Genomic DNA, 23,665 nt, shown 5'->3' on the forward strand with positions numbered 1-23,665 from the left:
GTTTTTCTGTTCACTCATTTGCGAAAGCAGATGCCTATTGGGTCAGGCCAAAGTCACAAACTTTGAACATCTTACCCCCCGGACCCCCGCTCCCACCCCATCATCAGCATGGCCTCCTTATTTCACTTCACCTTGATTGACACAGTCCCCTATTTTGGAGCCACACCCATTTCCTGCTTTCAGGGAAGCGCCATCCTTTGACCTGTGAGAGACTCTTTCATAATGCCTTACTTCATCTTTAGCATTCCTCATTTGCATGATGCATTTCTCAAGATTTTAAGTTATAATTCATGGGACTGCTTGTGCCTTTTCACTCCTCTGATTACAGCAACCCAGGCTTAACCTGGTCTTTATTGTTTATTTGGCAATAGCATCTATATAATTGCTCCTCCTGTTTGTTAATTAGCAGGTGCTGTCTGGCTTGTTCTTTCTCTGCACATTTTTCTGCAGTGTCTCGTAGCCCCTTGCCACTGCCTCCTCTTCAAGTTGACTCTGTCCCACCCACCACCTTGGCTGCTAATATCCTCTCTTATTACCCTCCCCCCTCATACCACGGTTGTCAATCTATCTCCTCCCTCATTGTCCTGTCCTGGTCTTTCATATTCTTTCAAGCCCTCCACTCCTCCTTCTGGTAGTCTCCATCTTGATAGGCTAATTACTTTTAATGGCTTTCGGTTTCATGAACTCTATAAATGCTTGGCCTGGGTTTCCAAGCTTCAGAATCAAAGCCTCTTCAGATGTACCCAAAGGACACACATGAAACCAGAAAAGTCACCATGGATACCCTGGGAAAGGTGAGTGAACTTCTCTGTGAGGGCCCCAAGTCACCTTCCCAGCCATCAGTTCAGATTCTGTGCTCTCAGAGCGGATAGTTGTCATTTTTTTTTTGAGCTGGGGACCGAACCCAGGGCCTTGTGCTTGCTAGGCAAGCGCTCTACCACTGAGCTAAATCCCCAACCCCAGTTGTCATGTTTTAATGACAACAATACTCAAACTTTTCCAAGACGTGGAAAGTCTTCCTCCACTGCTTGGAGAATGGACTTCTGACAAGTTTACAAGGGATCATTTACTAATACTGTAGGAAAATCTTTAAGATTTGTCTACCGTTTTGTCTAGAAACTTAAGAGGCTGACATGCGATCTGCATGTACTCTGGGAGGGACCTTGATCTGGAAATGGACACCAGGGAAAGTGTCCCTCTTGTATGTTCCTAGGAACAGGTTGACAGCATCATGGTCAGACATCATGACAAAGCATGGATGAAAGCAGCATCTGTGGACTCTTAGGAAGCTGCAGTTACAGCGTATTAAATATTAGGAAGCTGCAGTTACAGGGTATTAAATATTAGGAAGCTGCGGTTACAGGGTATTAAATATTAGGAAGCTGCGGTTACAGTATATTAAATATTAGGAAGCTGCAGTTACAGTGTATTAAATATTAGGAAGCTGCAGTTACAGCGTATTAAATATTAGGAAGCTGCAGTTACAGGGTATTAAATATTAGGAAGCTGCAGTTACAGTGTATTAAATATTAGAAAGCTGCAGTTACAGCGTATTAAATATTAGGAAGCTGCGGTTACAGCGTATTAAATATTAGGAAGCTGCAGTTACAGTGTATTAAATATTAGGAAGCTGCAGTTACAGTGTATTAAATATTAGGAAGCTGCAGTTACAACGTATTAAATATTAGGAAGCTGCGGTTACAGTGTATTAAATATTAGGAAGCTGCAGTTACAGCGTATTAAATATTAGAAAGCTGCGGTTACAGTGTATTAAATATTAGGAAGCTGCAGTTAAAGTGTATTAAATATTAGGAAGCTGCGGTTACAGTGTATTAAATATTAGGAAGCTGCGGTTACAATGTATTAAATATTAGGAAGCTGCAGTTACAGTGTATTAAATATTAGGAAGCTGCGGTTACAATGTATTAGTCAGTGAGTGGTAAGTGGTCAATAAAGAAAGAGCACCTGAAAATTACTCATCACATTATATGGAACATCAGCCTGTGCCCAGCTCGCTCAGTGTGGTCATAGAAACACACAGTGCACACAGAATTCCCATTGAAGAACTTACCCGATATTGTTAGCAGTGGTGAGATCTGGATGCCAAGTTTCCCGTGTTTCCTCCCCTCACATTTATCTGTGTAACTTAGTGTTTGAGTTATGTGTGTACTGCTTTTGAAATAAGGAATTTTTCCCCTGAAAGTTATCTTTTAATGAAACTTTTGAGTGAAAGCAAAATTACTCTAATGGTGTGCTCAGACAACAGTAGTATTTTCTATACCTTTACTTGGACACTCTTGTGACACCTTTCTCTTTTCTTTATGTGATAAACTCCTGTATGATCTTTTCCACTGGAGTCTAAATTTCTTGAAGGCACAACAGATTTACTTGACTTACAATTACCAATGCAAAAGTTATACCTACATGTGGCACACATTTCAAGTTATACAAACTAGTATCACCAGGTATTAAATCTAAAAGTTAAGCTAGTCTACTCATTAAAGAAGAAACTGTTGTGAGAATGCACATCCAGGGCAATAGAAACAGTTTCCAAAGAGAAGTCTGGAAAAATAAGAATTCGTTCTGCAGCATCAGTGCTAATGTGAGGAGAAAGGGTAGAAAAGAATGGTAACCCATGCTATCCTGGGTCAACTCATTAAATTCTAGCTTCACATTATACAACAAAATAATCTCCAGTTAAACATAAGAGTTAAGTGTTTAAAAATCAAACTAACAAAACTTCAAAGAGAGAATAAGAAACATTCCTTACTACACAGAGACATTTCTGTCTGTAGAAAGGGAATAAATAGCAAAGGAAGAGACTTCTATAAACAAACATCACAAAACATATGCATAATTTCAACCAAAATTGATATAAGCAAAACAGCAGAGGAAAAAATCGTGTAGGAGGAGCTGACAGGCAACAAGTTTCTCCTGTGACGTTTAAAGAAACATTTGCATTAACAAAAGAAACAAGATGCCAATAGATCTGTAAACACAGGACCAAGCCTTCTACAGATCTCCTAACCATACTGAATACCCTCACCAATACACTGAAAAATACTAACGAAGATACTATGCTTTTTCTGCCTGCCCAATATTTTGTTTAATGATATAGCCAATGCTAATTAAAATGAAATACATGATAGCATAGACTACTTGTTATTCCGGGGAGTGTGTCAAGTGATTTAATCTTTCTGGAAAGAGATTTGGAAATCAGCATAGCACTAGTAATGACTCCATCCTTCCAAAGAAATTTTCACTTAAGGAAACAAACTAACACCTCCCCCAAACAAAACAAACAAAAGAAAAGACAAACAGAACAACAAAACAGAACAAAAACATGAACAAATATGTTCACTGCAATACCTTTTGTAAAATAAAAGCAATAGAAACACTGCCGTGTCTAGGTAATTATTAAGGAAATTAGGATATACCCAAATAAAGTGGTTGTTGTAAACTGTGACTAACAAGTTCTTCAAAGTCAGGAGAAATACTTATAAACATGTTGGTGTAGGTAATGGTTCAGTAAATACTGACTGTTTTAGAAAGAAGACAAGAAAGAAGGAGGGGGAGGAGAAGGAAGAGGAAGAGGAGGAGGAGGAGGAAAAGGAGGAAGCAAATGTCCATATACAAAATGATGTCAAACTATTTTTAAGTTATTAAAATTTTTAGGTAAAATGTATTTTGAAAGATTTGAGAGAAATGTATTAAATTCTCAGTGGTTTACTTTTGAAATGCAAGTCTTACTTATATTTATCTATTTTTGGCTCTCTCCCTGTGACTTTCATACTTTGACAATAATAGCAAATGTGATCAGAAGAGAAAATGAGGTGTACTTTATGATCGCTATCTCATTTCATGTCTGTTAGACGATCACATGCCGGGCAGCCATTGCCTGGGCAGAAAATTCTCCTCTTTCAATTGAGGAAGTACAAGTTGAACCACCGAAGTCTGGTGAAGTTCGTATTAAGGTAAGTTGATGTTGGCCAGCGTTCACTTTTGAAGACCAAAGAAAATAACGCTACACTCTAAAAATAGATGTAAGGGCTAGAGAGACAGCTCGGCAGCTAGGAGCATTTCAGAGGACCCAGGTTCTATTCCCAGCACCTACAATGGCAGCCATTTGTAACTCCAGCTTCAAGGGATCCAGTGCCCTCTCTGGCCCCCACAGACACTGTATGCATATGGTGCACGGGCAACAGTGCAGGCGAAACACATACACACTTAAAATAAACAAATCTATTTAAAAACGTTCATAGGCATAGACACGTACAATGACCTAAGCATTTTCTGCATATCACTCTCCCCACTTTTCTCGATAAAAGATTGTAAAGTAAATAAGTGATATATTGAATATTTAGAGATACTCATTTGTTTGAGACAGAATATATATATACATATATATATATATATATATATATATATATATATATATATATGTCTTCAAACTGACAACCCTCCTGCTTCAACCTCCTGAGTGTGGAGACTGTAAGCATATGCCACATATTCCTTTTTTGTTTTTTAAGATTCGTTTTTGAGTTTATTACTTACTTATTAGTTTTAAAATATGCATATGTATTTATGCCTGTATGTGGGTATGTGTGCATATTCTTTTTTTTTTATTAACTTGAGTATTTCTTATATACATTTCGAGTGTTATTCCCTTTCCCGGTATCCGGGCAAACATCCCCCTCCCCCATCCCCTTCCTTATGGGTGTTCCCCTCCCAACCCTCCCCCCATTGCCGCCCTCGCCCCACCAGTCTAGTTCACTGGGGGTTCAGTCTTAGCAGGACCCAGGGCTTCCCCTTCCACTGGTGCTCTTACTAGGATATTCATTGCTACCTATGAGGTCAGAGTCCAGGGTCAGTCCATGTATAGTCTTTAGGTAGTGGCTTAGTCCCTGGAAGCTCTGGTTGCTTAGCATTGTTGTACATATGGGGTCTCGAGCCCCTTCAAGATCTTCCAGTTCTTTCTCTGATTCCTTCAACGGGGGTCCTATTCTCAGTTCAGTGGTTTGCTGCTGGCATTCGCCTCTGTATTTGCTGTATTCTGGCTGTGTCTCTCAGGAGCGATCTACATCCGGCTCCTGTCGGTCTGCACTTCTTTGCTTCATCCATCTTGTCTAATTGGGTGGCTGTATATGTATGGGCCACATGTGGGGCAGGCTCTGAATGGGTGTTCCTTCAGTCTCTGTTTTAATCTTTGCCTCTCTCTTCCCTGCCAAGGGTATTCTTGTTCCCCTTTTAAAGAAGGAGTGAAGCATTCACATTTTGATCATCCGTCTTGAGTTTCATTTGTTCTAGGCATCTAGGGTAATTCAAGCATTTGGGCTAATAGCCACTTATCAATGAGTGCATACCATGTATGTCTTTCTGTGATTGGGTTAGCTCACTCAGGATGATGTTTTCCAGTTCCAACCATTTGCCTACGAATTTCATAAAGTCGTTGTTTTTGATAGCTGAGTAATATTCCATTGTGTAGATGTACCACATTTTCTGTATCCATTCCTCTGTTGAAGGGCATCTTGGTTCTTTCCAGCTTCTGGCTATTATAAATAAGGCTGCAATGAACATAGTGGAACACGTGTCTTTTTTATATGTTGGGGCATCTTTTGGGTATATGCCCAAGAGAGGTATAGCTGGATCCTCAGGCAGTTCAATGTCCAATTTTCTGAGGATCCTCCAGACTGATTTCCAGAATGGTTGTACCAGTTTGCAATCCCACCAACAATGGAGGAGTGTTCCTCTTCCTCCACATCCTCGCCAGCGTCTGTTGTCCCCTGAGTTTTTGATCATAGCCATTCTCACTGGTGTGAGGTGAAATCTCAGGGTTGTTTTGATTTGCATTTCCCTTATGACTAAAGATGTTGAACATTTCTTTAGGTGTTTCTCAGCCATTCGGCATTCCTCAGCTGTGAATTCTTTGTTTAGCTCTGAACCCCATTTTTTAATAGGGTTATTTGTTTCCCTGCGGTCTAACTACTTGAGTTCTTTGTATATTTTGGATATAAGGCCTCTATCTGTTGTAGGATTGGTAAAGATCTTTTCCCAATCTGTTGGTTGCTGTTTTGTCCTAACCACAGTGTCCTTTGCCTTACAGAAGCTTTGCAGTTTTATGAGATCCCATTTGTCGATTCTTGATCTTAGAGCGTAAGCCATTGGTGTTTTGTTTAGGAAATTTTTTCCAGTGCCCATGTGTTCCAGATGCTTCCCTAGTTTTTCTTCTATTAGTTTGAGTGTGTCTGGTTTGATGTGGAGGTCCTTGATCCACTTGGACTTAAGCTTTGTACAGGGTGATAAGCATGGATCAATCTGCATTCTTCTACATGTTGACCTCCAGTTGAACCAGCACCATTTGCTGAAAATGCTATCTTTTTTCCATTTGATGGTTTTGGCTCCTTTGTCAAAAATCAAGTGACCATAGGTGTGTGGGTTCATTTCTGGGTCTTCAATTCTATTCCATTGGTCTATCTGTCTGTCTCTGTACCATACCATGCAGTTTTTATCACTATTGCTCTGTAATACTGCTTGAGTTCAGGGATTGTGATTCCCCCTGAAGTCCTCTTATTGTTGAGGATAGCTTTAGCTATCCTGGGTTTTTTGTTATTCCAGATGAATTTGCAAATTGTTCTGTCTAACTCTTTGAAGAATTGGATTGGTATTTTGATGGGGATTGCATTGAATCTGTAGATTGCTTTTGGTAAAATGGCCATTTTTACTATATTAATCCTGCCAATCCATGAGCATGGGAGATCTTTCCATCTTCTGAGGTCTTCTTCAATTTCCTTCTTCAGTGTCTTGAAGTTCTTATTGTACAGATCTTTTACTTGCTTTGTTAAAGTCACACCGAGGTACTTTATATTATTTGGGTCTATTATGAAGGGTGTCGTTTCCCTAATTTCTTTCTCGGCTTGTTTCTCTTTTGTATAGAGGAAGGCAACTGATTTATTTGAGTTAATTTTATACCCAGCCACTTTGCTGAAGTTGTTTATCAGCTTTAGTAGTTCTCTGGTGGAACTTTTGGGATCACTTAAATATACTATCATATCATCTGCAAATAGTGATATTTTGACTTCTTCTTTTCCGATCTGTATCCCCTTGACCTCCTTTTGTTGTCTGATTGCTCTGGCTAGAATTTCAAGAACTATATTGAATAAGTAGGGAGAGAGTGGGCAGCCTTGTCTAGTCCCTGATTTTAGTGGGATTGCTTCAAGTTTCTCTCCATTTAGTTTAATGTTAGCAACTGGTTTGCTGTATATGGCTTTTACTATGTTCAGGTATGGGCCTTGAATTCCTATTCTTTCCAGGACTTTTATCATGAAGGGGTGTTGAATTTTGTCAAATGCTTTCTCAGCGTCTAATGAAATGATCATGTGGTTTTGTTCTTTCAGTTTGTTTATATAATGGATCACGTTGATGGTTTTCCGTATATTAAACCATCCCTGCATGCCTGGGATGAAGCCTACTTGGTCATGGTGGATGATTGTTTTGATGTGCTCTTGGATTCGGTTTGCCAGAATTTTGTTGAGTATTTTTCCGTCGATATTCATAAGGGAAATTGGTCTGAAGTTCTCTTTCTTTGTTGTGTCTTTGTGTGGTTTAGGTATAAGAGTAATTGTGGCTTCGTAGAAGGTATTCGGTAGTGATCCATCTGTTTCAATTTTGTGGAATAGTTTGGATAATATTGGTATGAGGTCTTCTATGAAGGTTTGATAGAATTCTGCACTAAACCCGTCTGGACCTGGGCTCTTTTTGGTTGGGAGACCTTTAATGACTGCTTCTATTTCCTTAGGAGTTATGGGGTTGTTTAACTGGTTTATCTGTTCCTGATTTAACTTCGGTACCTGGTAACTGTCTAGGAAATTGTCCATTTCCTGCAGATTTTCAAGTTTTGTTGAATATAGGCTTTTATAGTAAGATCTGATGATTTTTTTGAATTTCCTCTGAATCTGTAGTTATGTCTCCCTTTTCATTTCTGATTTTGTTAATTTGGACGCACTCTCTGTGTCCTCTTGTTAGTCTGGCTAAGGGTTTATCTATCTTGTTGATTTTCTCAAAGAACCAACTTTTGGTTCTGTTGATTCTTTCTATGGTCCTTTTTGTTTCTACTTGGTTGATTTCAGTCTGAGTTTGATTATTTCCTGCCTTCTACTCCTCCTGGGTGTATTTGCTTCTTTTTGTTCTAGAGCTTTTAGGTGTGCTGTCAAGCTACTGACATATGCTCTTTCCTGTTTCTTTCTGCAGGCACTCAGCGCTATGAGTTTTCCTCTTAGCACAGCTTTCATTGTGTCCCATAAGTTTGGGTATGTTGTACCTTCATTTTCATTAAATTCTAAAAAGTTTTTAATTTCTTTCTTTATTTCTTCCTTGACCAGGTTATCACTGAGTAGAGCATTGTTCAATTTCCAAGTATATGTGGGCATTCTTCCTTGATTGTTATTGAAGACCAGTTTTAGGCCTTGGTGGTCCGATAGCACGCATGGGATTATTTCTATTTTTCTGTACCTGTTGAGGCCCGTTTTTTGACCAATTATATGGTCAATTTTGGAGAAAGTACCATGAGCAGCTGAGAAGAAGGTATATCCTTTTGCTTTAGGATAGAATGTTCTATAAATATCCGTTAAGTCCATTTGGCTCATGACTTCTCTTAGTCTGTCTACATCTCTGTTTAATTTCTGTTTCCATGATCTGTCCATTGATGAGAGTGGGGTGTTGAAATCTCCCACTATTATTGTGTGAGGTGCAATGTGTGTTTTGAGCTTTAGTAAGGTTTCTTTTACGTATGTAGGTGCCCTTGTATTTGGGGCATAGATATTTAGGATTGAGAGTTCATCTTGGTGGATTTTTCCTTTGATGAATATGAAGTGTCCTTCCTTATCTTTTTTGATGACTTTTAGTTGAAAATTGATTTTATTTGATATTAGAATGGCTACTCCAGCTTGCTTCTTCTGACCATTTGCTTGGAAAGTTGTTTTCCAGCCTTTCACTCTGAGGTAGTATCTGTCTTTGTCTCTGAGGTGTGTTTCCTGTAGGCAGCAGAATGCAGGGTCCTCGTTGCATATCCAGTTTGTTAATCTATGTCATTTTATTGGGGAGTTGAGGCCATTGATGTTGAGAGATATTAAGGAATAGTGATTATTGCTTCCCGTTATATTCATATTTGGATGTGAGGTTATGTTTGTGTGCTTTCATTCTCTTTGTTTTGTTGCCAAGACGATTAATTTCTTGCTTCTTCTAGGGTATAGCTTGCCTCCTTATGTTGGGCTTTACCATTTATTATCCTTTGTAGTGCTGGATTTGTAGAAAGATATTGTGTAAATTTGGTTTTGTCATGGAATATCTTGGTTTCTCCATCTATGTTAATTGAGAGTTTTGCAGGATACAGTAACCTGGGCTGGCATTTGTGTTCTCTTAGGGTCTGTATGACATCAGTCCAGGATCTTCTGGCCTTCATAGTTTCTGGCGAGAAGTCTGGTGTGATTCTGATAGGTCTGCCTTTATATGTTACTTGACCTTTTTCCCTTACTGCTTTTAATATTCTTTCTTTATTTTGTGCGTTTGGTGTTTTGACTATTATGTGACGGGAGGTGTTTCTTTTCTGGTCCAATCTATTTGGAGTTCTGTAGGCTTCTTGTATGCCTATGGGTATCTCTTTTTTTAGGTTAGGGAAGTTTTCTTCTATGATTTTGTTGAAGATATTTACTGGTCCTTTGAGCTGGGAGTCTTCACTCTCTTCTATACCTATTATCCTTAGGTTTGATCTTCTCATTGAGTCCTGGATTTCCTGTATGTTTTGGACCAGTAGCTTTTTCCGCTTTACATTATCTTTGACAGTTGAGTCAATGATTTCTATGAAATCTTCTGCTCCTGAGATTCTCTCTTCCATCTCTTGTATTCTGTTGGTGAAGCTTGTATCTACAGCTCCTTGTCTCTTCTTTTGGTTTTCTATATCCAGGGTTGTTTCCATGTGTTCTTTCTTGATTGCTTCTATTTCCATTTTTAATTCCTTCAACTGTTTGATTGTGTTTTCCTGGAATTCTTTCAGGGATTTTTGCGCTTCCTCTCTGTAGCCTTCTACTTGTTTATTAATGTTTTCCTGTGTTTCCCTAAGGGAGTTCTTCACGTCTTTCTTGAAGTCCTCCAGCATCATGATCAAATATGATTTTAAACTAGATCTTGCTCTTCTGGTGTGTTTGGATATTCCATGTTTGTTTTGGTGGGAGAATTGGGCTCCGATGATGCCATGTAGTCTTGGTTTCTGTTGCTTGGGTTCCTGCGCTTGCCTCTCGCCATCAGATTATCTCTAGTGTTACTTTGTTCTGCTATTTCTGACAGTGGCTAGACTGTCCTATAAGCCTGTGTGTCAGGAGTGCTGTAGACCTGTTTTCCTGTTTTCTTTCAGCCAGTTATGGGGACAGAGTGTTCTGCTTTCGGGCATGTAGTTTTTCCTCTCTACAGGTCTTCAGCTGTTCCTGTGGGCCTGTGTCTTGAGTTCACCAGACAGCTTTCTTGCAGCAGAAAAGTTGGTCTTACCTGTGGTCCCGAGGCTCAAGTTCGCTCGTGGGGTGCTGCCCACGGGCTCTCTGCGGCGGCAGCAACCAGGAAGACCTGTGCCGCCCCTTCCGGGAGCTTCAGTGCACCAGGGTTCCAGATGGCCTTTGGTGTTTTCCTCTGGCGTCCGATATGTATGTACAGAGAGCAGTCTCTTCTGGTTTCCCAGGCTTGTCTGCCTCTCTGAAGGTTTAGCTCTCCCTCCCACGGGATTTGGGTGCAGAGAACTGTTTATCCGGTCTGCTTCCTTCAGGTTCCAGCGGTGTCTCAGGCAGGAGTCCTGCCTCTCCTGGGCCCTCCCCAACGGGAGCCCAGAGGCCTTATACAGTTTCCTCTTGGGCCAGGGATGTGGGCAGGGGTGGGCAGTGTTGGTGGTCTCTTCAGCTCTGCAGCCTCAGAAGTGCCCACCTGACCAGGCGGTGAGGTCTCTTTCCCATGGGGTCTGGGAGCAGAGAGCTGCTGCGGGCCGGGATCCGAGGGTGTGGGACTTCCGGTAAACACAGGACGTGCCCGGTCCTAGAGGAATTCTGCCTCTGTGTGTCCCGATTTCACCAGGCAGCTTTCTTGCAGCAGACAAGTTGGTCTTACCTGTGGTCCCGAGGCTCAAGTTTGCTCTCGGGGTGCTGCCCACGGGCTCTCTGCGGCGGCAGCAACCAGGAAGGATGTGCGCATATTCTTAATGACTCTAAGCATTGGCAAACTCATTGCCTATGATCATTGTGCTTTAATTACAGTATCTCTACCTTAAACCATGTACTGTTACACGCCTATGTATTTTTCAGTGTTATCCAAAGGGTTTTTTTTCAGTCTCATGGTTTTGCTTTTAGGGTGTTTTTTATTTTGTTTTGAGAGACTGGCATGCATGTACCCACACCGTATGATACAAAAGATTAGGGCAATGCGCACGCTGTGACTAAGAGACTCCTTAGTCCCCTCTCGTGATTTAAGCCTACACATTGTATTGGCCTCTGAAAACCCATCCGGAAAGAGAGACTAAGAGGCAACTTCATCTTCCAGAAACAACACAGGGACTGCAAGATGCATGGTTTCCAAAACGCAACAGATATTGCACAGAGCTCAGACAACGTCTAGAAAAGCACAGACTCACGCTATCTCCCTCACCACTTCCCAGTCAAATGTTCAACCCAGCACCTTGAATTTCACAAGGCCATTTAGTCTTAAGGATCAAGGATGTATTGACTAGACTTTAACAGCCTGTGGTACTAGTTTTCTCTCACCATCACTAGATACCTAAGATAATTAACTTAGAAAGACAAAAGGCTCATTCTGGGTTAAGGTTTGAAAGCGTTCAGCCCAGGATCTATTTATCCTCATTATGTTTAATCTATGATGAGGAGAACATCTCAGCTCATCTCAGCATGTCCAGCCAGAGGGTGAAGGGACGATTCTCTTCAGAGGCATTCACCCAGTGATCCAACAGTCCCCAGCTAGGCCCCCTGCCTAAAAGCCCCAGCATCTCTCAGAGTATCTGGGGCCAGTCCTTTACCACATGGGCCACCAGACCCATAGGTTTATCCACACTGTAGCACACATTAAATTCACCTGTCTGTTTTTGGTTTACCGAGGAAATTCAACACTAGACACACCACATACAACAACTACAAAAAGGCCCATAACTCCTGCCCATAACGGCTCAGCAAGGTAGGGTGAGATTCAGGATGGGGGTCAGGGGTTACAAGAGGAAGAGAGAAAGAAAAAATAAACAACAAATGATAGGTGTTGGCAAGATGCCAGGAAGGGAAGGAAGGGAAGGAAGGGAAGGAAGGAAAGAAGGGAAGGAAGGAAAGAAGGGAAGGAAGGAAGGAAGGAAGGAAAGAAGGAAGGAAGGAAGGAAGGAGAAAGCCGAAGAACAGGCTGGGAAGAAGGCAGTAAGTACTTATTGCTGGTCCAGAGGACCTGAGTTCAGTTCCCAGCACCCAAGTGTATTTTGTCTCATAACGACCCAGTTCCAGGGGATTCCACTCCTTCTGTCCTTCACAGGCAGCAGCATTTGTGTGCACATATCCCTAGATATGCATGCATACTCATGGGTAAATATAAAACTAGGAATTTCTAAATACTAAAAAATAAATCTTGGATGAAGAGAGAGAGAGAGAGAGAGAGAGAGAGAGAGAGAGAGAGAGAGAGAGAGACAGATGAGGGATGGAAGGCAAAACAGAAAACTAAGGAACTCCCACTCAGTAAATTACCAACACCTTGGCCAGTGTGTGCGAGAGAGACACTGAGGGCAAAATGAGCGTGACGGGTGTGGCAGAGCACAGGGTTTAAGCAGGGCACAGGGTCATGTCCCCTTATTCCTCACAAACCTGGACAGCACTCGGTACATATTCTGTGTCGAGCCCGATGATTGAGTCTACAATGTTTCCTAGTTAACTGGTTGCTGCTCTTAGGCTGCTGTGCTCCTAACCCATAATGGCTATAAACTAGATCAGACATGCAGGCTACCCCACCAGGTCAGAGACTTCAGCATCAAGAAGGAAGCATTATGACATTGAACCCTTGATGAAAATCTAAGCTAGAGACTGGATATGCCCAGTATACCTTTCTAGCTTCTTCTAGGAACCAAGGCCCCAGACAATCACATACTCTCATTTGCTATACACAGCAAGCTATACACAGGGACGTGGGGCCTCCTCCATATATAAAAGCATTTCTCGCCTTTGGTAGCATCTTGAAGCCATTTTTACACAGCGAGGACCCCAAACCTGGGTATTTCTCTCTGTTACATCTTTTCTCCCACTTGTTGAATGCAGACATGACTTTGTCTGGTGTCCTAGTCACCACTTCCAGCACAGATGGTGGAGACCCACTGACTGCTTTTCTGCATTCTTCCAGGACCTAGAAGACATAGGCTTTTGTGGATATGATGCTTCATTTGGGAAGATCTAATGTAGAGGGGTCAGGCAACCATAGACAAGAAATCTTAAGTAATTATCTAAGAGGATTTCGAACTTCCCAAAGACAATTAAATATTGCAGTATTAGTTCATTTAACTTAACCTTGTTCTATAATCTTATCTCCCCCTCCCACTATGTATCCCTGGCTGGCCTAGAGCTCTTTATGTAGTAGTCCAGGCTGGCCTTGCACTCATAAAATGCCTGTGTCTGCCTCCCAAATGCTAAAAATACCCTGGCTATATTGGAATTCACTATGTAGACCAGGCTTGCCTCAAATTCAGAAATCCACCTGCCCCTCCCTCCCAAGTACTAAGATTACAACTGTATGCCACTCTGCCCAAAAACAGCCTCAAAGAAAAATTTCAATGTATAGGCTTGAAGTTCTGAAAATGGATTTACCCAAAACATTAAACTTCACAATATGGCACCTAAACTTTTGTGTTTCTTGATAGTGGTAGCTATTATTAATATTTCCAAAAACGAAAACGAAACCTTTTTGTTTCAACAAATCTTCACCAGATGGGTAATATAGACTAGATTTTTATAAAGGCTTAAGTTAATACAAGGTCTGAGCATGAGGCCATGTGACCTTAGGTAAATCATTCTAAGTCTCTGGGTCTCCCTTCCTCCATACCTACATTCTATGCTCTTCTTGTCAGCTATAATAAAAGAAGCAATAATAAATCAGCAGTGGGCAGTCCAAGGATGGAGTTTCTTGGGAGAAAGGGCTTCAGGGCCATGCTCAGGCCCCAAGGCTGCAGAGGAGGAACGTCAAACAGAAACACAGTCTAACAGAGACCGAAAGGGGAAGCCTTTAGACAGAAACGATACAATGAATGGAAACATTGTGTCGTAAAGGAGAGAGATTTCTGTTTAAAGCCTGAAGGACACTTCCTCAAAAGTGAAAATGGGAGATCCAAAGAGAAACAAAGACCAACCACGAGAGGAATGGTGGGGAGGCCAGAGTCGCCTCATAGGGAGCCATCTTTACTCCCAAGCAAATACCCCTAAGAAATCTCTGCATCAATCCCCAGAACAAAGGGGAAATCTGGCTTCTATAAGTTGTGGGTATGGGGGCTGTTGGAAAATTTTATATCACATGATTTGGTTCAACATGGTGGGCAAGACAGAGAACACAGAAGGGCCCCGGTCTCTACTCTCAGAGTCACAGCAAAGGCTGCCTCTTACCTCTGTCACAGAGAGAGTTGCAGGGAGGTAGGGTCTCTGCAGGCAGTAGGGTCTGGCCTTTTGAAAGGGATCTCTCTTTTAAGGGCAGGTTTTGTTCGAATACCTGAGCGTTGTTTCAGAGGCAAGTGAGGTAATTTGTATCAAACAAAGCAAATCTGAACACTCAGCCACAAAGGCAGGAGGGGAAAAAAAAAGTCATAAACCAAGTATCTTTGATCATTTAATTTCTATACAGATGATCTCTTCAGGGATCTGTGGTTCTGATGACCACATGCTGAAAGGAGAACTCTTGGCCAACTTCCCTTTAATCCCGGGCCATGAAGGAGCAGGAATTGTGGAGAGCGTTGGTGATGGAGTTTGCTCTGTGAAACCAGGTAGAAGATGGGAAATGGGATTCTCTTCAGAGCAGCTTGCCTAGGGAACTCCTGATGGTGGAGGAGGCACTCTGCCTGCACTGTCGGTGCACTCAGTAGGGCTTGCCTCTAGATTCTTCCAGTTGATGGGGTATCCTGTCATCAAATTAGGCCAGTGATCCAGAGCGGCACCCTGCTGTCACCTCTTTCCTGGCAAATAGACGGTGTGGAGAACAGTTCCCGGATCTCTACCCAAAGCCAGATAAAGATTGAAATGAGGGTAGAGAACCTCTAAACAGGTTGAAAGATCCTTAAGGGTAAGATCTATGTTTTGCTCCTCCAGAATGTTTTAGAATAGTGCCCATTTCAAAGTTGGAGCATTTGACAAGTGAGTGAATGTTTTAATCAACTAGAACGGAACTGCTTGAAAGTTACAGGACAGGATGATGGTTCCATGTCAAGGAATTTTTCCCAGTTGCCTCCTAAAGGATCTTGGCACATGCCTAAAACAATCACGGCGCATGGGCAATCGCTCGTAGATTGTGGTGACTTAGAAACATCATGGCTTGGGAAAGAGAACTTAAGAAAGTGCACAGCAAGGCCATTGGTGGCCATCAGTCTATTCGCAAAATGTATAGCAATTATGAGACGCCTACTGTGCACCAAAGAAAAAGCATGACGATGAAGGGCTAAATATGCATCTCCCAGAATGCAGTATAAATAGGACCGTTTGCAGCCTACCTCCTCTTTAGCTAGACAGATTCTGTGGGGAATTTTGTAGGAACCAATCATGGGCATTTGAAGGAAATGGTTAGAACTTCTTCTAGATATGAGATCTAGTATCTAGAAACTTGTAGAGTCAATAAAGGTAAAATGTGCTTTATCTAAACGTAAAGAGATTTTTAATGCCATCTTAAGGAATTTTCCTATACAATACGCATGGGTCAGGCCAGTACAGAGACAACACTGTAGACCCTGTCTGAGTCCTCTGGAGTCTGTGATGACTGAGTGGGTTAACCTTCTTCCCAGCCCCACTCAGTCTAACACTATGTACCTCAGTGGGGTGTGAGCCGATACAGGACTCCAACTTTATCAAAATCCTCTCCAGAGCTCGGTGGCTTTAAAGCTACCTTTTATAGTCATTGTTCCAGAAAGAACGTATGAGAGGCAGAACCTTTTTTCCCTGAAGTTGAAGCAGCTCCGAATTCATCACAAGTAAACCAGTGCCAGAGGCCTGCTGAATGTCAGTGTGGGAGCCAGAGTCAGTGGGATGACTCTAGACGAAGCTCTGACAGGCTACAGTAAACAGGATACGACCAGCAAGGGGTTGAAGTTTTTAAATGGAAAGCAAAAGAATTGAACCAGATGACTCTGAGACTCCTTCCCGGTTCTGTTGTTCTATTTTCTAAGTAGGGAAAAGCAGTCCTACAACTATCTAGCCAGCAGGCATTGTCTCCTCATCTTTAATTATTGATAAGGATCTGAAACCAGGTAAAACGACCTATTCTTTAAAGTAACGCCAGATGTCACCCTGGCTGCCGTCATTTGTCCAGAGCATGTTTTCAAGAGGATGGGTAAGATTTTATTATATTTTTATCCCATGAATAATTTCAAATTTATTGATTTATCTCCTCCCCCCCTCCCATACAGGAGATAAAGTCCTCACCCTCATTATCCCACAGTGTCGAGAATGTGACTCCTGCTTGCACCTCAAAGGAAACTTCTGTGAGAAACAAGAGTCAGTACATTTGTCCCCAGCCCTTTAATCAGATGGCCCACATGGAATGAATGTGCCCAATGGTGACCACTTCTTTCTTTTCTCTCATGTCTGTGCCTGTACGTGTGTCTATCTGCAATACCGCCCCACAGTGTTCTTCCTTGTTCTGGGGTGATGCTGGACGGGACCTCCCGCTTTTCCTGCCGAGGGCGGAAGATTTATCACTCTTTCCGCACAAGTTCCTTCACAGAGTACACTGTCGTGCCCGAGATTGCCGTGGTGAAGATTGATGACGCCGCTCCTATGGATAAAGTTTGCCTCATAAGCTGTGGCTTCCCTACAGGCTATGGGGCTGCGGTTAACTCAGCCAAGGTGAGCAAGGTGTTTGTTGTTCGTTCACAAAGCGGGCTCGACCGGCATTGCTGCTGACTGTGTCCTAAGAATGAGGCCTGGATTCTTATCGAGTAAACAGGATTCTTATCTGTAAACAGAAACCTAAACATGGCATCCCTCAGAAACCTCGTAATGCAGGTTTCTGTTCACTGGGAAAGCAACAACTTCCCTTCCCGGTCCTCAATAGCAAGGCGTATCTAGTTCCTGATTAACCCAAACAGCTTGGATTATTTTAAAGTCCCCCACACTAACTCCCTAGCTGTTCTGGCCTCCCACCTACCTCTTCTGGAAACCTGCCCCAATGAAACTCACAAGGCTTCCTCCCCAAGACCACAGCCCAGCAGTTTGTCCTCCTCACTCCCACCCCAATAAACCTCTCTCTACCCATGGAGTGGTCTTAGTTCAGAGGTTTGACTGCACCTCATTTAAATTTGTGTTATCCATGTATTGCAGTTATTTGCTCTCGGGTTTGGGGGGGGAGGGGACCATGCTGAACCTGTCCGAATGACCAAAGTCATATACCTAAGTTTCAGAAAGCTTCGTAGTTTTTTTTTAAACTCGCTGTTATTTTCTTAACTGCCTATGCCCAGTTTTAACACTTTATGAGTCTGCAGGTCACCCCTGGGTCTACCTGTGTGGTTTTTGGACTCGGAGGAGTCGGTTCAGCCATTGTCATGGGCTGCAAAGCCTCCGGTGCATCCAGAATCATCGGGGTTGACATCAACGAGCAGAAGTTTCCTCGGGCAAGAGCCTTGGGGGTCACCGACTGTCTCAACCCTAAAAAGCTGGAGAAACCTGTCCAGGAGGTGGTGAAGGAAATGACAGGTGTCGGTGTTGACTTTGCCTTTGAGGCCATCGGACAGGTTGATACCATGGTGTGTTTGCCAGGCATGGTGGGGGTGGGGAGCATGCATAATTATAAATTCTCTGAGCCTGTGTGCCCCAGATGGAAAATGGAATATAAATTCACCCCACGGCCTCATTTCATTACACAAAAGCAATATGTATGAAGAGATAGAGTTACTGTATACAACATTTTTAAACAGGCAAAGAGCCATGACATCAGGAATTCACTTTTCTCAATTCTGGTTATTTATACCTAAATAAGAACATTATTGGATTCACATTTATTTATCTGCGTTTTCTAACAGAATTTGAGAAACTGTCAAATCCCTGTTCCTCCATGTGTCAAGTTCTATGGCTACAGGAATTAACGAACTGGGTGCCAACACCTGAGTCATACAGGTTAAAGAAGAGAATACATACACTCGTTACATTGAAATGTGTGGCTAATTCCTTGGCCAAAGACTGAAGAACGTTAGTATAGGGATGTAGGTGACAGAAAAAGAGACCAGTACAGTGAAATTTGAGGGGAAGAGAAAGGAAACAGAGTTAAGAAGACAAAATAAATTTTAAAAATGTGCACCTATGGATCAACAGAAAATTCTTTTTTTTTAAATGAGGCTTCCCCAAATTTCATCTATGTTTACTGTGTTCTGTTCTGCTTTGTTTTAGCAGAAATTAAATGAGCAGGAAAGCATAGGAAGTAAAAAGTCAGACAAACGGACGCGCGGCCTTTTCGGCAGTCTGGTTACACACACCACTTACTCTTGTACACTGGTGTGGCTCTGGAGGTCTTAAGGGCGACCAAGCATTCATTACTCAGAGAAACCCTGCAAGGAAACAGTGAACAGGAAGTTAAAGACATTGCCTGAGCCCCACAAGTCGCAGAGTTTGCACCTTTTCTTTCTATGCTGCACTGATTCTCTGAGGAGACGCCCACGACCCCAGAGGTGAATGGAGTTGAATTTGAAGTAGCATCTATCCAAGGGAAGTTCAAAGTGTAGTGTACGCAGGATCCTTTCCCTTCGTGGGTAGCTGGTGCAATCACGGGGTGTGCTGGTGGTCATTGTTGTCTCCTCAGGCTGCTGCTTGGAACTCCTGCAACCACAGCTATGGCGTCTGTCTGATCGTTGGGCTGGCTCCATCAGACACACACTTATCCCTTGAAGCCTCCAAGATTTTGTCTGGGAAAACGCTGAAGGGCGTGTGTCTGGGAGGTAGGTGGATGAGTAGAAGGGTGTGGTCACTTAGCTTCTCCCCTTAGGGGACCAGACATCTGGGGTAAATCCAAAGACTCCTCCTGAAATGAGTGCAACATTCTTCAAATTACTTGGTTTTTTTTTTTAAATTTGGGGAGGGTATAGTATGATATAGGTATGTGTATGTATTTATGTGTGTATATGACCATGTATGAGTAAGGGTGTGCAAGCATGACTGTGAAGACCAGAGTTTGATATCAGATGTCTTCTTCTGTCTTGCTTCATTTTTTTGACACAGTGTCCCTCGTGCTAACTGGAGATCACCAACTGAACAAGACTAACTGGCCAGTGAGTTCCAGGGATCCTCCTGTCTCCACTTTCCTATGTTAAGACTACATGTGCATAACGACCATGCCCGACTATTTACTCTAGGTGCTGGGGCCATGAATTCATGGAAAGTACTTTACCAAGGCATTTTCCCAAACCATCAAACTAATTTTAATTAGCTAATAAAATAGTGGAGGCATTGAGGATTATAATTATTCTCCTAGAGAAATAGTTTTATGACAATCAAAATAATTTAATCAACTTTGCTTCTGTGTTGATGGCTTCAAAGTTTGTTGTGCAACTTGAATAGTAATGTCTTGTAGTGTCTTAAGTGTCACTGGATGCACTAAACTGGTATTTTTGAACAGGTGCTTCTATAGTTCCAGAAAGATCCTTATTTATGATCAATACTGATTAGCTGATTTGAAAAATTAACACTTGCATTTCTATCCATGTACCTAGTGGTGAGTGTCCAAGCCATTGCTATGCATGTGGACGGAAAGGGTTCTTGTGCAATCCCCATGTATGTAGACAAAGTCTACCTGTCATTCTCAGCATGTGGATGTAGTAGAATTTGTAGGCATCTCCGTGCACATGAAGAGGGTTCCCATGCCAGATGGTTCCCATGTCAGTTCTATGTATGCATATAAAGAACCTTCCCGTGCCATCCCTATGCCTGTGAGAGGAAATGGTCTTTTAATGGCAATCCCAGTGTGGGTCTATAAGGTTAAAAGATTGCTTTTCAACTCAGGAATATGAACATTGATCAAATTTTATTTATTTATTTATTTTTTGGTCTTTTTCTTTTTTTCGGAGCTGGGGACCGAACCCAGGGCCTTGTGTTTCCTAGGCAAGCGCTCTACCACTGAGCTAAATCCCCAGCCCCCGACCAGATTTTATTTAAAAGACAACTAAGTAACACAACTGTCTGTAGTAGCCATGTTTAAACAACAACTGTCACTCAGTGGCTTCTTGGGCACAAATGATTTCTCTTTCATGTTCAATGATAAAAATGGGTATCTTACCCATCCATCATGATTCACTGATTTTTTTTCTTACTCTTTTGCTTGGTAGATACTTATTTTTTATTACACTTATTTTATTATTACTTGTGTGTTTGAGTGTGTGTGTGTGTGTGTGTGTGTGTACCAGGACATACACAAGGAGGTCAGAGGATGACTTGCTGGAGTTGGTTCTTCTCCCCTTCTAGCACGTGGGTCCCAAAGATCTAATCTGGGTTGTCATGTTTCAACACAAGTGCCACTGCCCACTGAACCATCTCACCAGCCTGGTTGGTCTCAGGTCATATTATTTATAACATATTAATAATATGTGAAAAATAATAAACTTTTTGTTTTGCAGATTATAAAACCAGAGACTGCATTCCCCAAATAGTGACTGATTATCTCCAAAATAAGATTAATATAGATCCTTTAGTGACTCACCAGCTGCCTTTTAGCCAACTCCACAAAGCCCTGGAGCTGTACCATTCAGGAAAAACGTGAGTTTGTTTGATGATATCCTATATCCTGAGGAAATGACTAGTCAGATATTTCATTGTGGTTTTGTCAAGAGCGAGAGAGAGGTCTACTTGAACCCTTAATATCTTTTACACACATCTCCTTGTTTCCTGATGTCATCAACACAGGAAAAGGCTTACCTATAGGCCTCTTAGGAAACATCTACACAATCAATTTCTGAATTTCAGAAAGATACTAAAGAAAATGTATTTTTCCACACTGGTGAATGGTCTTTATTTTTCTGGTTAGAGAAATTACCTAAAACAAATTAATTGGATTTCTTGAGTCAGGAACCTAGCAAGAAGTCTAAGAAACATCTTAAGACTCCTGATACGGGCACAAGTTCTTACACATCTTTTCTGAATGATGCTCAACCCATGTGCTAGCACAACTGTAGGTCTGCTTGATTTACTCCCCCCAGTACTAATTTGTTTACATGTTCTTTTAATGCTCAAGAAGGGATGGCAGACTGTTGTGTGAGAGAGATTTCCTGGGGACTTGTATTACTTACACACACACACACACACACACACACACACACACACACACACACTCACCCCAGAAAGGGAACTTACAACAGGCCCAAGTAACAGCTGCACCAGAGTCCAGCTGTGCTTTTATTGGGGTTACTAACAGGGGCACAGGGTAACTCAGGGGAACAGGGGTGACGCTAAAGCAGCTGCCTCACAGAGAAGTACCTCAGCATTGTGATGATTCACAAGGACTGCATCCCTGCAGCTTTCTGCACCACTTACAAACAGCTCTACCGTCCCAGAGTCTATAGCTGGACTGGTTAGACTCTTCTCGAGCAATTGCTTACTGTTTCTATGAGCCTGGGCAGGGCTACAGAATCACACAAACTTACGTTTTCCCTGGACCTCTTGTAGCTTGCTTACCTCCTGACTTTCCTGAGTCTTTTTTTTTCCTCCTTCTGGGAGCAAATGTTTCAATTTGGAGGGAGTGCTACAAGTGTTGCAGTGTCAGAATAGATCAAGTAAGGAACAGTGAAGAACCAATCAAAGCTGCAGTGAGTGTGCTTTTCTGGTTCCACTTTGTAGCAGGTCTCCAGTTCATCACACTCTTTCCCCAACACTGCCTGCATACTTCATTTGCCTAATGTTTTTTGAAAACCTTCACAGTTTTTGCCCTATCTTTCTTTGTCAAAATGTCACTGAGTATGTATGTCAACCCATTTAAATCAAGAACAAAGCTCCGGGAAAACTCACCTGAAATTTTTAAATTATTATTGTGTATGGGGAAAGGCATCTAGCAGGCCGTAGGCATATTGCAAGAGGAAAGGAACCAAAGAAAGCCATCTTTTTCTTTCTGGTACAGACCTTTAGACAAGAGGCTACAGCAGTAGGATGTTGATGAGTATCTGCAATGAGGTTCTGGGCTCTTCTGTGGTTGTGCAGTCACAAGGAAAGGTCCTAGAAGAGGGTGCCTTACTTTTATATATGTTGTTGGATTCCAATTCAGACCGCATTCAGATGCTAAGGTTTTGCCTGGGTGAATTGGGGCAATAGTGAAATCAAAGTGGGAACCTGTGGGCATTGAGAGTCCTTAGTTGCTTTGCTGACATTGTGCTTTCCAGGCATCTCATGATCATGCTTTTATATTTCAGCATCCGTTGTGTTCTGCTCTTCTGAGATCTCAGTGATAAAGAGCTCAGAAACAGCCTGAAGGGCTTTCCGAGACCAAGAGCCAGCGGAAGGACTTTCCTTCCTTCCGGTTTCATCTCCCCGATAGTTTCTGAGCATCGGGAAGAGACAGAAATCGAGGGCAGCTGTTCTCCTGAAACAAGGACTTCTAGACTATAGATAATAAAATACGTTGGAAGAACGGGTGTTGTGTAACTCACACTATGACCTTCAAAAGAGAAATGATGGGGGTTGGGGATTTAGCTCAGTGGTAGAGCGCTTGCCTAGGAAGCGCAAGGCCCTCGGTTCGGTCCCCAGCTCCAAAAAAAAGAACCAAAAAAAAAAAAAAAAAAGAGAAATGATGGCATTTTACTCATGATAGTATTGATCATGTCCACAACCCAACTGATCTCTGCCATAAGTACATGAAAGCTGTCTCCGTGTCCCGTCTTCTAGGAACCTGCATACATACAAACTTCCCAGCATCCTTCACCCCCTCTTGAGTGAACATGATGATGTTGCAGATTTTCCAATGTGCTCTGGAGCCATCATTAGTGAGAGGCACTCTCAGACGCAGTGAGCCGTCCTCTGTCCTTCAGTGTTTGCGTCAACCACTGCTCAACCACTGCTTTTCCTCAGCCGTCCTCTGTCCTTCAGTGTTTGCGTCAACCACTGCTCAACCACTGCTTTTACTCAGCCGTCCTCTGTCCTTCAGTGTTTGCGTCAACCACTGCTCAACCACTGCTTTTACTCAGCCGTCCTCTGTCCTTCAGTGTTTGCGTCAACCACTGCTCAACCACTGCTTTTACTCAGCCGTCCTCTGTCCTTCAGTGTTTGCGTCAACCACTGCTTTTACTTTTTCACGAGCTAGAAAAGCATAGCTCCCAGCTGCCAATTTGGGAAATTTCAAAACTTGCAATTTAGAGAGAAGGTATAGGATCTTCTCAGAGGAACACAGCCCCATCTCTAGCGCCTCCCCACAACCCCCCATTTCTATCAAGCCTTTTCTCCTC

The 23,665-nt window shown here is 42.3% G+C and overlaps 1 protein-coding gene across 2 annotated transcripts; it reads left to right on the plus strand.

The window, feature by feature from the left end:
- The first annotated feature begins 718 nt into the window (after nt 1–718).
- Nucleotides 719–22,854, plus strand: Adh6a (alcohol dehydrogenase 6A (class V)). 2 transcript variants are annotated; one of them, NM_001106475.2, is given in 9 exon segments: nt 719–794; nt 3,873–3,974; nt 14,896–15,034; nt 16,664–16,751; nt 16,883–17,102; nt 17,738–17,998; nt 19,048–19,183; nt 20,855–20,993; nt 22,637–22,854. In NM_001106475.2, coding segments are annotated over 9 exon segments (1,128 nt in total). In that variant the 5' UTR covers nt 719–776; the 3' UTR covers nt 22,662–22,854.
- Nucleotides 22,855–23,665: the final 811 nt, after the last annotated feature.

The sequence above is a fragment of the Rattus norvegicus genome, chromosome 2 (genome assembly GCF_021556685.1).
Source record: "Rattus norvegicus strain SHRSP/BbbUtx chromosome 2, alternate assembly SHRSP_T2T, whole genome shotgun sequence".
NCBI classification, from domain to species: Eukaryota; Metazoa; Chordata; class Mammalia; order Rodentia; family Muridae; genus Rattus; species Rattus norvegicus.